The sequence below is a fragment of the Chaetodon auriga genome, chromosome 6 (genome assembly GCF_051107435.1).
Source record: "Chaetodon auriga isolate fChaAug3 chromosome 6, fChaAug3.hap1, whole genome shotgun sequence".
NCBI classification, from domain to species: domain Eukaryota; kingdom Metazoa; phylum Chordata; class Actinopteri; order Chaetodontiformes; family Chaetodontidae; genus Chaetodon; species Chaetodon auriga.
Genome location: NC_135079.1, coordinates 12,431,346 through 12,446,645, shown reverse-complemented (window position 1 = coordinate 12,446,645; position 15,300 = coordinate 12,431,346). Strand labels below are relative to the sequence as shown.

The following is a 15,300-nucleotide window of genomic DNA, read 5'->3' as shown; positions in this document are numbered from 1 at the left end:
GAGCGCTTCCTTACAATGACTGTGCAGTAGAAACTGTGATGACAGGTACGTCTTGGAATGCCCGTGACCTGAAAATCAGGAATTCCAATCTAAAAAGCTCATTGAACACACTGTAACAGGCACACGGGTGACAGCTTGCACACTGTTTTCACAAGTCTGCCAAATACTTCCAGGCTTCCTGGACTCTGAAGAGGGCGTGTCTCTGATCAGAGTGAATGCCTTTGTAAGAAAAAGTATTCACATTGTTGATTTGATAAATCCCTCAGCAGGGGCGGGGCTTGCGGACAGGCAAGCCAGGCAGTTGCTTGGAGCCCGCAGCCACTACGGGGGCCCCCGGCCACTTATTTACAACAACGATTATTGATAGGCCTGGGCTTTCAGGGACCTCTGTTGGTCCCTGGACCTCACTTTGAGAACCATTAATCTATTTTTTCAGTATATATCTCAAATGTCCTGGAAATTGTGTATTTATGTGTGCAAAAAACAAATTTTTGTGGCATGCACGGGTGGGGTGGGGACCCCAGGGATTTCTTGCTTGGAGCCCCAAGAGACCCTCGCAACGCCACTGTCCCTCAGAGACGTGTCTTGGCACTGCATGACTTTTCCACTGCACAATGCCAATTCCCAGGGGACCAGGGTGTCATATGGTGCCATATGAGAGTGCCCACTGTGATGATAATTTTACTGGGCTGCCAGATCCTGCCTTCTGCTGTGGCATTGCTATGTGTGTGTTTTCTGTCCTTTTTGTGAGCAAGACAGAGTGAGAACGATACAAGGTATGATGAAAGAGTGGGTGTTTGGGACAGGACCCATCTGTCCCTGCCCTCCGTCCCACAGAGCCATCGTCCCGGACCGGGCCAGGCCGGGCAAAGTCCAGGCTGACATGGTCAGCTGACACAACAGGGCTTGGATGGCGAAATGCCGGATGCTCTAATTAAGCTTATGCTGTTTGTCGACTTTCTCTGCATGGATGCCAGCATCGCAGCATGCCAAAGGGTTGTGAGTCACGCTTCCTGAGTGGAGAGCTATGGACACTTGCTACAGGGGTGCTCTAGAAGGGGCGTGTCCTGTCCTGAGAGTACTGGGCCTGCAGCATGGCGATATGGTGATAAGAAAACAACACGAACCCTGGACGTGCAGGCCTCATGGACAGAAACAGCACTGCCACAGGGCTCTGACATTTCAGGAAAGCTATAGTGCTAACAACACTCTTTGTTTTCTGCCAGAAATCGACATTATGAACAGAGGGCCGCCTGGTAGCGAGAAATTGCTGTGTCATTCGAGCTGAAATGAACACATCAGTGGAGACATTGTCCATTTAACATGGTGACACTAATAAATTCATCGCCAAATATCCTCGACTCCCGGACTCTAATATAAAATGAGGGGTGATTCAATACGCCAGGTGTAATTACCATGTGCAATAACGAGCAATGGGGAGAGTGACGGCGGAGCTTTTCTCTGCCAGGGTAGATTATAGATTGTAGTAATTGCAATTCTGCCTTAATTATGGATGTAGCACTCCATGCAACAAGCAGAGACAGTGTCTCAGACACCATATTTCTAGTATCTTCTTAACTGTGGTGCCAAACATCAGGAACATCAATCAATATGTAATTACATTTTGGGCTTTTTATTATACAAATTAATTATAGAGAGATTTCACCGATAATCATGCTACTAATTTGTTTCCAGCTTCCTCAAAATGTATGATGTTTGATATTCTTCAAACGACGGAAATGAAAGCGTTCAGTTTAATGCTGCTTCAGAACCAAATCGTGAGCTCCACGTTCCTTGAATACCTGTTTCAGGATAGCCAAACCAGTCAAAGAGATCTCACTATAAACAGAATCATTGCTGGAGATTGTTTTACTGATTTTGGTCAAACTATCAAGCAGCAACAGAAAGTGAAGGGTGGTGTGGGAGTGAATTCGTAGCACATACCCCTCTCTGTTGTCCTCTTCATCTGGATTCGAGATGAGCTGGGATCCAGCGAGGGATATATCCAGGGCGGCCAAAGGCAAGTCTCTGTATGCAAAGCTGACCAGCTGAACAGGGGCCACGCACTGGTTGTCCTCCTCCACCTGCTGGGAGATCACCTCCAGCTCAGAGGTGCCGGCCTGGGGAGGAACCCTATGGTGCACACACATACCACAATCAGTGCAGCATTAGCGTCAGAGGATGGGTGTGTTGTGAGTGGGTGGTTTTGCATGTTTTATCTCATTGTACAGGAGCTAAAGTTTGTAACTGCATGATGTCACCCATGTGCAGCGGTGTGAGAGGTTGAGTTGCAGTACAAGCTTGAACAGAAGTGTGCGTTTTGTTTGAATTAGCCAATGCGCCTACTTGGAAAACGCTCCAGGTAGCAAAGTGTGATAATACCAGCTGGGATTGTGCTTAATTTTGATGAATGAAAACACAAACATGGTGTGAAATTCCTTGTTTCCAGTGTTTGCTGGCACCCTCAACAAGGACACATTTACCTGGCAAGTGCTGTCAAGCTGATCTACATTTCTCATTAACAGAGAATGCAGTGAAATAAGAGTCAAACCACAGTAAATATGGCAGTTTCCATTCCACACATGGAAATATTAATAGTTTCTTGAATAAAAAATTATAGATATCAGCTTTAACTGCAAATCACGTATTCTTTACATTCTTTCAGACTACTTTCCCAAGCATTCACTAATATTTAGAATGATTTCCGCCTTCCAGGCAGCAAGTTTCCATTTATCACTACAGACCTTTTTTTTTTTTTGCCTTTTAGGTTTGAATTATGCTCTTGCCCAGTTGCCAGCAGTCAGTGCACTCAAGAATGCTCTGATATTTCAGAATTGGTTGCCAACCAAACTGACATAAAATAAAAGGTTGTTTCAGCTTTGTTTTTCCCCTAGTTTGATTTATCCATCGCATTTTCTCTGTGAGGTTAGCTATATTTGGCAGAGTCAGAAAAAGTGTCATTTTATCTGCCGCTGAGGTCCTAAAACTTAAACTTCTAGGGGAGGCTGCAATCCTACGAGCTCAGCCAATAGCGGACAAGGAGAAGTCACCCTGGAAGAGGAGTCTCACACGGCTTGGCAGCCGTCCCAGTGCAGCCAGTGTGGAGACATCAATAACTCCAGTGCTTAACAGTGGAGGAAGGCATTGATTACAAGACACAGGGAACAAAGGCCATTGGGCTGGTGAATTCTACAACCTCTGTGCTGGAGGTGACACGGAGTGGAAGGAAACAGTTAGTAGAAGATCACTGAGCAGGCCCACCTTCCTGTTAAATGTTAATGTACGCAGGCCTGGAAAGGAAAATAGGTCTTCCTTCTCCCCTACTTACTTCCTGACTAATAGCTGTTTAATGGACTCCCTTGAAAGGTTATTTTGTTATTCTCATAGGAAACAAAGAATCGCTTGAACTATATTGTCTTCGCATGCCACAATTTCTTATCCTCATGTCCTCACTGCATAAAATGCCTTGCCCTTCCACCCTTTAAATATCTGATCCTTTCGTTATGCGTGTCCTGCTGGATGTGTTATTCAGCCAGAGGGTCAAACGGCCATATATTAACATGCTCGCCACAAAACACGCCTGCGCATCCCACTGTGGAGTTGGCACCTCTGACCAACTGCAACAAGGACGCTAATCCGTCGTGACACACACAAACTGTTTAGTGCATCAAAATCACATTTCCAGACAATCACAGAGCAGGCCAGGAGCCATTATGTGCAGAGCCCAGTGGAGTGGCTGGTTGCCATCCTGGGGAGGGAGTGGAGGCTTCACATCTGAACACTTCGCTCCCTTCAACAATGCAGGCAAGGACAGCCAGCAGCATGCTAAAGGCTGGGATCTTTTTAGAGGCATGTGATATTAGCAAACGCCACGAGGAAGCAAAAAGGTTAACATAGAGCATGCATGGCCAGGGGGGGAATCTCGCACCCATACAGTGAAAGAGCTGAGGCTTACCATGAAGGCCAAAAGGCATAAAACCCATGTTACTACAGCAGCGAGTGCTTCTACATGCTGGTCTGGTTTTGTTTTACATGTCATTGTTATCATATTATGATTCAGAACACTAAAACTGGTTAAAGCTCAACCTTTTCTGAATTTCAGGACAGCTAATACAATAAAAGAGCAACTTTAACTAGTAATACTAATTAAACTCAAAAAAATTAAGTGTTTTTAGGGATTTGCAGTTTGAGTTTGAGCAGTTTTAAAAACCCAATTTGTGTTTCAAAGTATGTTTATTTTCTCCTTGTGTGCAATTAGTGCCAGGGATTGGCTCCTCCAGAGTGACAGCGATGCATATTTATTCCCCTGGCATGTTTACATCCCATCACTGTCAGTCACCATGCAGTGCTCAGTACACATAGAAACATATAATAGCCTCCTGAGATTTCTCCTTTCCAGTTCCAACTCATTGATTAGACAAGTTAATCCTGTTTGTTAGGACGTGACAGACATAATAATTATTGAATGCAAAGCTAAGAAAATCATATCAGGTTTACCAGGTTTCATTATCAATATTCTGGATGATGTGACTCCTCTCATTTGCCTAAACCATTTTCAGTTACAACAAAGTATAATTGAATAAAACCCTCCATACAGAGGTACTCCCCAGTAACACATATCTTGTAGCTCCAACAACCTTTTCTCACTTGGACATTTTCAATAGGAACATCTTCTTGGCAGCGCTCAGAGATTCCATAGATCTGGAGTTTAAATGAATTTCCCTTGTAATCTATTCGAGCCTCAGTTTTGAGCAGCTTTTCTGTGAGAAAGGTACTCAAATACCACAGAAGTTCGATAGTGCTGAACTCAACAGAAAGTAAAACTAATTTATATCTTTTTACTCTGAATACCAGTGCACATAAAGGAGGTTCAAATGCTGACAGAAGAGACATCAGGAGGGAATATGTTAACTTCCAGGGCTGTAGATGGGGCTGTGTTAACTGTCAGTCAAGAGTGAGACTCTTTGAAGTAACATGTAAAGTTAAGACAAGATTAAAACCACTTTGAGACCACAACCCGAATCCAAAAAAGTTGGGACGCTGTGTAAAACAATCAATAAAAACAGACGAAAACAAACTGTGTGTACTCACGAGAGTTATACAAAGTGTTCCTGAGCCCATGTAGAAACATCCTTTATCCAATCATGTGTTCACAAAGTGGTGAACCTCGCTCCATCCTTGCTTGTGAATGACTGAATCTTTCCAGGATGCCCATTTCATACCCAATCATGATACTATCACCTGTTACCAATGAACCTGTTTACCTATGGAGCTTTTTGGAGCTTTCCACATCTTTCCCAGTCTTTTGTTGCTCCTGTTCCAACTTGTATGAAACATGTTGCTGCATCAAATTCAGAATAAGCAGATATTTCCAATAATCAATGAAGTTGATGAGGTAAGACATTAAATATATTGTCTTTATACAGTTTCAAATTGAGTATATGTCAAAAAGGATTTTTTTTTATGTTTTACACAACATCCCAACTTTTTTTTGAATCAGGGTTGTGAGACTAAAATCAGAGTTCATTTACTCTTTTTTTTTTTTTTTTTTTTTAAATGTAAGGATGGCGTCAACTGGACATGGATAAAAAAACAGTTAATTTGAAGTTAAGTCAAACTAAACACCAACAGCAGCTAATAATCATTAAAAATGCTGTGCGGGACAACAACAACTGCAGCAACGATCATGTAACATAGCTGTCAAGGTGATGAGGGGCGAGACTGATGCCCGTCACATCACATTTTAAATCACCTATTCTGAGCAATAAATTCTCTGCTTCTGTCACTTCAGTGGATTTTAAAGTGCTGCCTCAGCATGAACGGGTGGTTTGCAGAGGGCATCGGTATCATTGTCATTCTGAGTGCTCACTGCCACGGTATTTCCAGCCCGCTGTCTACAACACAGCCCCTCTGTCTTCCTCAATAAGTTTGTATATGGACACTTGGCTACCCCTCGGTGCACAGCAATTCACTGTCCTGATATCATCAGGAAAGAGGGACCAATGTGCCAAATCACTTACATGGGCACCAGCCAGATTTCCCAGCAGCAACAGCAGCAGCGGCCCTGACACGAGCTCCTGACACAATGGTACATTTGTAAGACCAGATCTTTTCAGCAACGCCTGCTCTTTCAAGGTCCAAAGGGAAATTACAGCAGTTGACGATCCCTCTGCATCAATAAAGACCGAGTGTGTTTTGTTGGTCGTTGGAGTCGTCTTTTTTACTGTTAATAGAGAAAATGCTTCAGCTTTGAATCTGTCGTCTTAAGTCCATGTCACCTCATTTAGCAGGCAGAGAAGGCGACGCCTGACACATTAAGATTTACTCTGCAGACATCCCAACAGCAGCTGATTGATCTTTGAAAGCAAGTGCCAGGCGCATGCATTCAGGTAAGCAACCATAAGTATGTTGGATATGGACACACAGTAGGACTTTACAGGGCATTTATTGTCAAAAAATCGTGTGTGAAGAACAACAGCTTCAATGCGTCAGCCTGTTTCTCAATAATAATCCTTACCCCGTCTGTGGCACTCAGCCCAAAGTCCACCCCTTCCCACCGAAGACCCAAAAACATAGCTTCATCTTTTTAAAAAGCAATTAAAGTTATTTCCAAAAACAGCTGGGAACTGTTGTTTTTAGCAAAAGTTAATCAAACAGCAGTAATAGTACATTTGTTGGGGACTGTTTCACACATCGAATGCGCTAGTGAGTATTTACTGCATCAAGACAGGATATGGGATGGACTCAAAATAAACTACAGTGCCCAGGTTCATCATAATGGAGAAACGTGTTATCCAGAGCAACAGTGCAGCTCATTAATGTGTTTTTAATAGCCTTTGGACAACAATAGAGGCCTACAGCACAGAGCAATAAGAATAAATTACAGCATATCAGCTGTTGGCTACACAGACAATATTTGTTAGCAGGAACAATTAATTGTTGTTTTTCGTCTTTTCATGGGATTTGTTGACAATTAGAAAAACAAAAATGGAATATCACCAGACCTTAAACCATTAGTTACTGAGTTTATTATCTTAAAGAGGAATCTATGTTTGGAAAAAAAATCAGAAAATTTCAGAGATTAGAAGAATTGATGTCTTCAGAAACATCTACTGAATAAAAACACCTACGACTCATTAAAGCATTTTGGAAATGTAGCGCATGGCATTCAGAGACTAAACACTTAGCATTTCAGCAAAATTAAATTCCAAAAGAATTGTATCAAGAAAGGCTTATCACAAGATTTCCTCAATAAATTAATCATAAACACAGCGTACGTGCATAAAACCGAGAAGTGCGATTCTACATTTCAATGCAGAAGATTTAAAAATCAGGATGATGAGATACACGCAGACCACAGTTGCTTAGCAGTGACCTGCTAATCAGCAGACTTTATTCTAGTGATTGAGAGAGGGTTTCATTATGCCGAGAAATTAAGAGCACAGCGTCACGTGGCACTGAGGTTAGTTACAGCAAATGTTAGCTGACCTCTTTCAAAGCCACTGGGCTCCCCGGGGTGTGTGGTGTCCCCTCGTTGTGCCGAATGAGAAAAAACAATGTACAAACAGCTCCATGCTGAGGTGAACAAGAACAACACTGGCTCATCAGTGTTTTTAGGTCTGCCGTTTTTTTTTTTTCTTTTTCAAAATGAAATTGTTATGTGAAATATGTAACATGAATCCCTTTGAATTTGCTGTATTTCAGCATCTAATCATGTTCCCATCCTGCCTGCCTCCCACTGTTTCTGCTATGGAGAGAGAGAGAGATAGAGAGAGAGAGAGAGAGAGAGAGAGAGAAAGAGAGAGAGAGAAAGAGAGAGAGAGAGAGAGAGAGAAAGAGAGAGAGGGATTTACAGCAGCATCAAGTCGAAGAGAGCAGGGGTGAAAATAACTCCAAAGACCTTTCTCTGCATGAGAGTTTCCCATCTGTTACTTCACAAAGAGTCATCGGCATTCAGCAGCATTAAATCGTGTCTTTGTCCTACTAACCAGTCAACTCGCTCTCTATATTGTCTAGTTGCAGAGCTGATTTACACCAGCGTTCTCCTTCAACTGGACTTGTAATCAACCATCAACTGCACCAATCTGCAGGTCTGAGACCCGCACAGGGATCTCCGTTGGTTAGAAGCATGCATCCTGTGCCTTTAATCAGAAGATGCAGCTGACTGAACCCATTTTGCATTCACCCTTCACTCCACTCCACTCTCCACTCCACCTCCTCCCACTCCACTCCATTCCCCTGCTCCCTCTCTTTTTCCCTTCTCTTAGCCCCAACCCTGGCTGTCATCAGAATGCAGGGCCTGTCTGGAGGACCACACACAGAGTAATTATTAATAAGAGAAGATGACAAGTGAACATCCCTCCTGAATGCTAAGAGATGCCAGCGGAGGCTGGAGATGGCCGGCCACTCTCAGAGATGCCAGATGAGGCCGAGCTCCGCTTTCCCGCTGATCTCTGCTCAAAGTCATTCACAGGAGGGGCATGAGAATATGCAGGTCCCATTCAGCTAATCATATCCTACCACGCCGAGATGCCCTTTGCATAAGACTGCGTGTTCATAAATAGAGATTCAAGATTTCACGCTCTCTCAGACATGGTTTCAAACAAGACTCTGGCGGATGTTATACTCACTGGGGGTTGCTCATGTCGAGGTCTTGTTGCTGCAAATAGACGTCCACACTAAATGACCCCAAGTGCAAAATGTGATTTCACCACTGCAGAGACCTGGCTCCTACCACACCTATGGAAAATACAAAAGAATGAAATTACTACAGAGACAGGAAATCATGAGGCAATGCATGGCCAAACTCCATCTGCTGAGCAAGACTGTGAGATATGATTGGGAGCTCTGGGACAACAATCAATAGACCTTGTGGGGAGATTGTTTTGCCAACTGCTGTTTGCAAGGTCAAAAACGGACATTTCATCTCAAAAATCATGAAGAATCTATTAACAGTTGACTTGTGTAACACAAATGCACGCACAATTATCAATGACGTATCAGTGCTTCTTCCTGAAGGCACCCGCTCCTAACTTCAGCTTTAGCTTTGCTCTGCTCAACTATTTTCCTGAGGAGCACTAAACTGTAATGGATTTTAAATCTCCTCCAATATACGCTCCGCTCTGTGAATCAGGGGCTGAGGAACATCACACCTCTTGCATAGCAAGTACAGCAGGATGCTAGCTCTTTGTGCCACAGGATAGAGAGCCATTGATGTCCAAGTCTGGTCAGTGAACGCTCATTCCAGCTGCTTTACAGGGAACATACATGACATGACCAGACGGGAAAGTCACAAACACATAGCCAGTGCTTTAAAGTGAAATGTCTACTATTAACAACAACAACAACAACAACAACAACAACAAAAACAAGCCTTCAAAGCCTCAGCGTTGTCAAGTGAAATCAGCTGTCAAAAAGAGATTAATTATAACTGCAATGCTCACACATTTGCATTGTTTGCACCTTATTTTATGGATTCAGGATAGTGTGGGACACAGAGCGGCACAGAGAGAAAACCCTCAGACGCGGAGGGGTGAGGAGTCAGCATTCACAGCCGCAGGAGACCACAGCAGAGTAATGTAGTGAAGCACAGCAGATTAAATGCTACTCAGGATAATTCAGCCCAGGTCATCCAAGGGCTGGGAGTGACACTGTTTCACTGCAGCACCCAAAAATCTGTGCTCATTAGCATAATACTCAGGGAAAAAAAAAAGAAGATATTTCTCTGGCCATAAGAGGAGCAGAAAGTCAACCAGGTTAGAGCCAAAATACTTGGAGGGTGCATTACTTTGTCCGAGGAATCGCTGTAGAGGTGATCAGAAAGGCAAGAGGGATCAAAGGTGTGTGTTTGCTGCTGAGCAAAGTATTTCTGGGCTGGAATAAATCACAGATCACAGGCTGATCTCATTTCACAATGGGCATCTTGAGTTGCCACATTACTTTAAGTACAGTCTACAGTGAGTGCTCGATCAGCGGAGGTGGCTGTACACAAGGCTTTTTTTTTTTTTTTTTTTTTTTTACTATTTCATTTCACCAAACAAGCACCGTGGGCTGTTTCTATCAACTGCTTGCTGCATTTAACCTAATCAAGAACCATTTGCAATCGCTTCCCACCAAACTCGTGCAGCTACACAAACAGTTACGGTGCTGTAAACATTTCCCCGCTGTGTTTAGAGGCCACACAGTCTCATTTCTTGTTCAAAGCGACGCAAACACACCAACTACCCAGGGCGCTTTAAATCAACACCGCCTGGAAAAGAAGCGCAAAGGCACACTAACCTCTTACGTTTCCGCGCTCTACATTGTGTAAAGTGTGGTCGTGACTCCTTTGCAGTGATGATGGTAATATCTCCCTCCTCGCCGATGATGATGATGATGATGATGGTGATGATGATCAGTGTGAGGGAAGCTCGGATCTTGCTGTGTGTAGGCTGCGATTCCCCTCAAATTCGCGTTGGCCAAGCACCCGTATCGCCTCTCAGAAGACAGCGCACGACGAAAACACCTCGTCCGGACCGAAAGCACCATCCTTCAGCGGAGACGACGAGGCTGTCACTGAATCGGGGTGATAACGACGTCTTCTGAGGGAGGCATAATGCGCCTGCAGGGCTTCCCCCACAGTCACACCAGGGACTCCATGTGCCCGATAATAAGAAGAAGAGGTTCACGACCGGGAGCTGTCCAGGTGCTGAAAACGGGATTCCAGCGGCTACAGATGTGTGACGAGCGGCGCCATCAACGCGGAGGGAACCGGGCCAAACGTACACCAAAAAAACCCCAACGCACACTCACGCAGTAATATTAATGAAAGCATATATGTAGTCTATATTCCTACTGAGCCGTAAGAGCCTGCAGACGTCCCTCTTCTATGCCACCCTGGATGCGTCGACGTAGAAAAACACTCTCGCTTCACTTCACCTCTTGAGCTTCAGAGTTCCTCGCGATAACAACCCACCCGCACGAAAAAAAGAAAAAAAAAATCACTAATACTCTTACAGTGACTTCAAGTGTTTTTTGTGGAGCTCAATAGTGAGTTTGAATGATGAGTGAGTCTGCTGTGTTTAATGTCGTGCATCAGTCTGCAGCGTCATGATATTGAGGTACACATAAAGATGCAGCTGGGTTGGCATTGGTGTTAAAAATGTGCTACATCTTCTAATAAGGAACAATCTCAAAAGGGTTTATAAGTTGTAACTAATAGCTTTTTTTTAATGGCTAATAAATAATTTAGCAGTGCTTTACAATTCTGGAAAAAAAGGTCATAAAAACAGTATAATCTCCATTGGGCTGCCTGTCTGCCTCGGATATTTATCCTTGACCTGAGTTCAGACTGTCAGGCGCAAATAAAAAGACTTGCTCACTTCAAATTAAACACTGTCTTGCAACTGCCTAGAAGAGCACCGAGGCACCTACAATGGACCTTTGTTTAAGAGTCTTATGTGTGGAAAATCTAACTTGTGCCACCAAGGGGAAAATACAGCTGCTATGATGGGGACAATTTATTATGAAAGTCATCTATCAGGATGTTTGCTGAGTACTTGAAAATGAGAATATTGTAATGTATGAAGATAATGTAATACTCAGCATAACAGTTACATAAGCATTGCCCCGTTTGTGTGTGTGTGTGTGTGTGTGTGTGTGTGTGTGTGTGTGTGTGTGTGGACATACAGTGCGCACGTTGTGGGGACATAACTCTGCTTACACATTGTGGGGATTCGTCTTCTTTGCGGGGACAAATGCAAGTCCCGAGAGCATAAATCATTGACTTTTAAGGTGAAGACTTAGGTGAAGGTTAGGCAAGCAGTGGTTATGCTTATGGCAAGGCTAAGCCTCCAGGAAATGAATGTAGGTCTATTTAATGTCCTTAAAAATGATGGAAATACGGCTGTGTGTGTCTGTGTATATGGCTTTCTAAGTGTAAGAGTATAAGAGTAGGAGTATATTTCTTTTTTAAAGAAAAAAAAAAAGCTTTATAGATCAGTTAACTAAAATACAGAATATTTTGCCAGGACATTAAAAAGGGGGTATATTATAATTTCTGGTAGTTAGAAGTTAGAATTCCATAAATAAATGCTAATTTCTGCAAACTCCTAAGTTATGTATGTTTATACGTCTTTGATGAAGGGTTTTTATGATACTTTATTTACAGTTATTTACAGTTGTAAATATTCTAAAGTTCATAAGTGGATGTTGGTCTAGATTTTCCATCGCCCTTTTCCAGAAGGTTAGTGGTCCACTGAGTGGCTGCTATCTGAAAGACTGGGGTCTTATGTGGGAGGGGGATGAACACTAGCCAAGGGATTTTTCACAACCTGGCAACCCATATGTTGTTCTTTTAGGGTGCTTTTAAAAGATCTATAAAGCATTAATGAATGATTTCGATAATTTACTATTAATTTAGCCATTAGCGACTAAAACTCTTATAAAGGGCATCCTTTATTATTATAGCAAAATGAAATATAATTATGGTTGACCTGTGAGGCGAGGCCCTTCACAGCCTACTCATAACATGCTATCAAATGATCAGACACGCAGCAGAAACGTCCTCAAAATGACTTTAGCATCTCCACATGGTTACTCGATTGAGGCCTGTGTAACCTGCAGAAGTCCTGGCCCTGATTGCACCATCACTGCATGGCTAAAAACAACACAACTTCTTAACAAGGATTAAAAATGGCCAGCTGATGAGTCAACTAACGGTTCTGAGCATGCAGCAGTAATTATTTGTCTGAAGCAAGTGGTGTGATGCGTTCTTAAGACTGCAGAAAAGTTCCCACGATTCCATTCATGCCTTCTTTGCATACCAATCTTTGAGCTGTTTCTTACCAAACCCAGACACGCTGAGCTCACATGCACAACAGGTGATTTCCTCACACATCCCCAATCTGATCCCATGATGCAACGGAAGCTAGAGCAAAAACAAAATGTCATTTACTTGGGTTTTCATCTGACACTCTCCCACACAGCTCAAGTGACACCTGGGGGACTTTTTAGGCCTCTGACAGCTCCGCATTGTATCGCTCACATGCCATTAAATGACACCATTGATGGTGCAAATTACCTACAATCAGTTGGTAGTATCCTGACGTTTAGCCTGCCATTTACAATGTGGACAAACTGCAATCACAACATTTTTTAGGCCAAGGGAGGAACACGCCCACATGCGCCTTCTCCAACAAAAAGCAGTTCTGAGGTACTTGGAAGCGTCAGTATGACTCACCTTGGGAACCTGCGCTGACAACCAAAAGCTGGGATTTCACAAGCTGGTAAGGACATATTTTTGATTTATTTCAGTCAGGGCGATGATTTATTCCTCTCACAAGTCAACACGAGTTCACGACACCATTCAGATTCAAGACACTGTGTAGAAATGTCAGCCTGTTTTCACTATTGGCACCTGAACGGTCTAGTTACGCTTTCCTCGGTGGTGAGATTACTTCCTTTTGTGTGCCAAAACTGTCGCTTGTGTTCTCAGGAAACAGCAAGAGAGCAAACCTGTCCCAAATGATGGCAGGTAATTATTAAAAAACGATCAGAAGAAACCTCAAAGCATGTTTAGGAGTGACTCTTTGGTCCTGTTAGAGCTATTCTTCCTGACATGTTGTTGTGTCTGTGTAGATCATGGAAACCTCTGTGAGGGTCAGGAAGTCACCTATTGCATGAATGGTGGGACCTGCTATAAAATACCCTCCATGAATACACTCTCCTGTGTGTAAGTGAAATACAAAACTTCACTTTCAATCGTCTTTAATGTAAGAATGAGCCTTCAGGAACCTTTAATGTCTGCTGATGTGACATCATGGCACTATTGTGGAAAAAATTTCTGTGCTGACAGACCGCCGACGTTTTTATATCTGACTTCAGGTGCTATGACAACTACAAAGGCAGCAGGTGTGAGCAGTTCCAGCTCTTCAGCATTTCCGCCGATGCAGGGGAGGCAGGGTTAATTGCAGCCGTGGTCATTGTTGCCCTCCTCATCTTAGTGATGCTGGCAGTTGTTATCTACTACGTACGCAAGTAAGTACATTATGGATTTAAGATTAACGGCGTTCTCAAGGTGTCTAAAAATAGCAGAGGATGTGGAAGTGTTTTACGCATTATACAGTCCTATTGTGCTTCAGCCTGAATAGATTCTTTTAAAGCTAATAACCACTTTTGTCCACACGCAGGATGTTTAAAGCCAAGCAAGAGAGTCAACAGAACAATCAGCCACAGTACTGGAGAGTCAAGCCAAGAGTGTGATCTTTCCTCCGATGTGCATTTGTTTCTCTTTTGGTTGTGTGTTGGATGGGATGAGAGCTGGGTGTCACTTGCCTTGTTGGACTTGATGCTGTTTTCGATACGACTATGAAAGACCAACAGACAGAGGGAAAACTGCTGCACTGACCTTAGCTAAAGTCACGGCCGGTGAAGACCCGATAGCTGATTAATCGTCTCATGAGATTTCTGAATTCCACGCAGTTCAAAGAAAAGTGTAACTCATTAACACACACACACACACACACACACACACACATACAAAACAAGGTGTGAAACAAGCGTGAGTGGGTGGGAATTGAATCACACCTTGCACAGTAGCCTTTTTAAAACAGCTATGAAGCAGGCACTGGTGTTACTCGTGTTAAATCGCATTTCAATCTATGTGCTTTGTCTGAAATGTATTGAAAAAGCAGAGCTGGACAATGTAAAAAAATATGTGAAATATTATTCTAAATATTGAGCCGTTAATATGGAATTATGACGTATCCCCCCTGTATCAATATAGCATCAGTAAATATTTTGAAACTGTGTAAATACATGCAATGATCCTAACTGAATGATTTGACTGTGTGATTTCTGGTGGGCCACAAACACACACACACACATATTTGTATTGGTGTATTTGTAGGGCTAGTCATTCCCCAGCTCAACCATGCTAACCTCAACCTTTAGCCTATTCTTAACCTAATCCTCACTCTGCTCTTCACCCGAAACCATCATGGCCCCTTGAAGCAGTCAGGACAGGTCAGGATGACCTCACTTCTTAACGTCCTCACCCTGCACTTTTAAAACTCGAGACTGGCTCTGACAAAACTGGACATGCAAGAACACACACGCAGCGAAACTTAGCGAAAAACTGTGTGTGGGAGTCTGTATAATTAGAGCATCCCAAGCCATTCATCAGTCTCCTTAAATCTAAAAACAGGGACACAGGAGATCCCAGGAGTTTCATAATGAGAATGGTGGCATCGAATGTGCTTCAGTTCAGTGTGAGAACTCAAACTCGTTGGACGGCGCTGCCAACGGTTTGTTAGTCTTTCT

The 15,300-nt window shown here is 43.2% G+C and overlaps 2 protein-coding genes across 2 annotated transcripts in view; one reads left to right on the top strand and one right to left on the bottom strand.

Moving 5' to 3' along the window:
- tmem266 (transmembrane protein 266) overlaps positions 1–11,101 on the bottom strand; it is a 28,233-nt gene extending 17,132 nt beyond the window's left edge. The window contains exons 1-3 of the mRNA XM_076733301.1: positions 10,279–11,101; positions 8,631–8,739; positions 1,945–2,133 (exon numbers count right to left, since the gene is read on the bottom strand). Coding sequence (XP_076589416.1) covers positions 1,945–2,133; positions 8,631–8,644 — 203 coding nt within the window. The 5' untranslated portion in view covers positions 8,645–8,739; positions 10,279–11,101. The remainder of the gene's footprint in view (positions 1–1,944; positions 2,134–8,630; positions 8,740–10,278) is intronic.
- Positions 11,102–13,138: 2,037 nt separating this feature from the next.
- nrg4 (neuregulin 4) lies at positions 13,139–14,809 on the top strand. The gene is made up of 5 exons (XM_076733303.1): positions 13,139–13,265; positions 13,475–13,513; positions 13,618–13,711; positions 13,864–14,016; positions 14,169–14,809. The coding sequence occupies exons 2-5, from the start codon at positions 13,504–13,506 to the stop codon at positions 14,239–14,241; spliced, it is 330 nt and encodes a 109-aa protein (XP_076589418.1). The 5' UTR covers positions 13,139–13,265; positions 13,475–13,503; the 3' UTR covers positions 14,242–14,809.
- Positions 14,810–15,300: the final 491 nt, after the last annotated feature.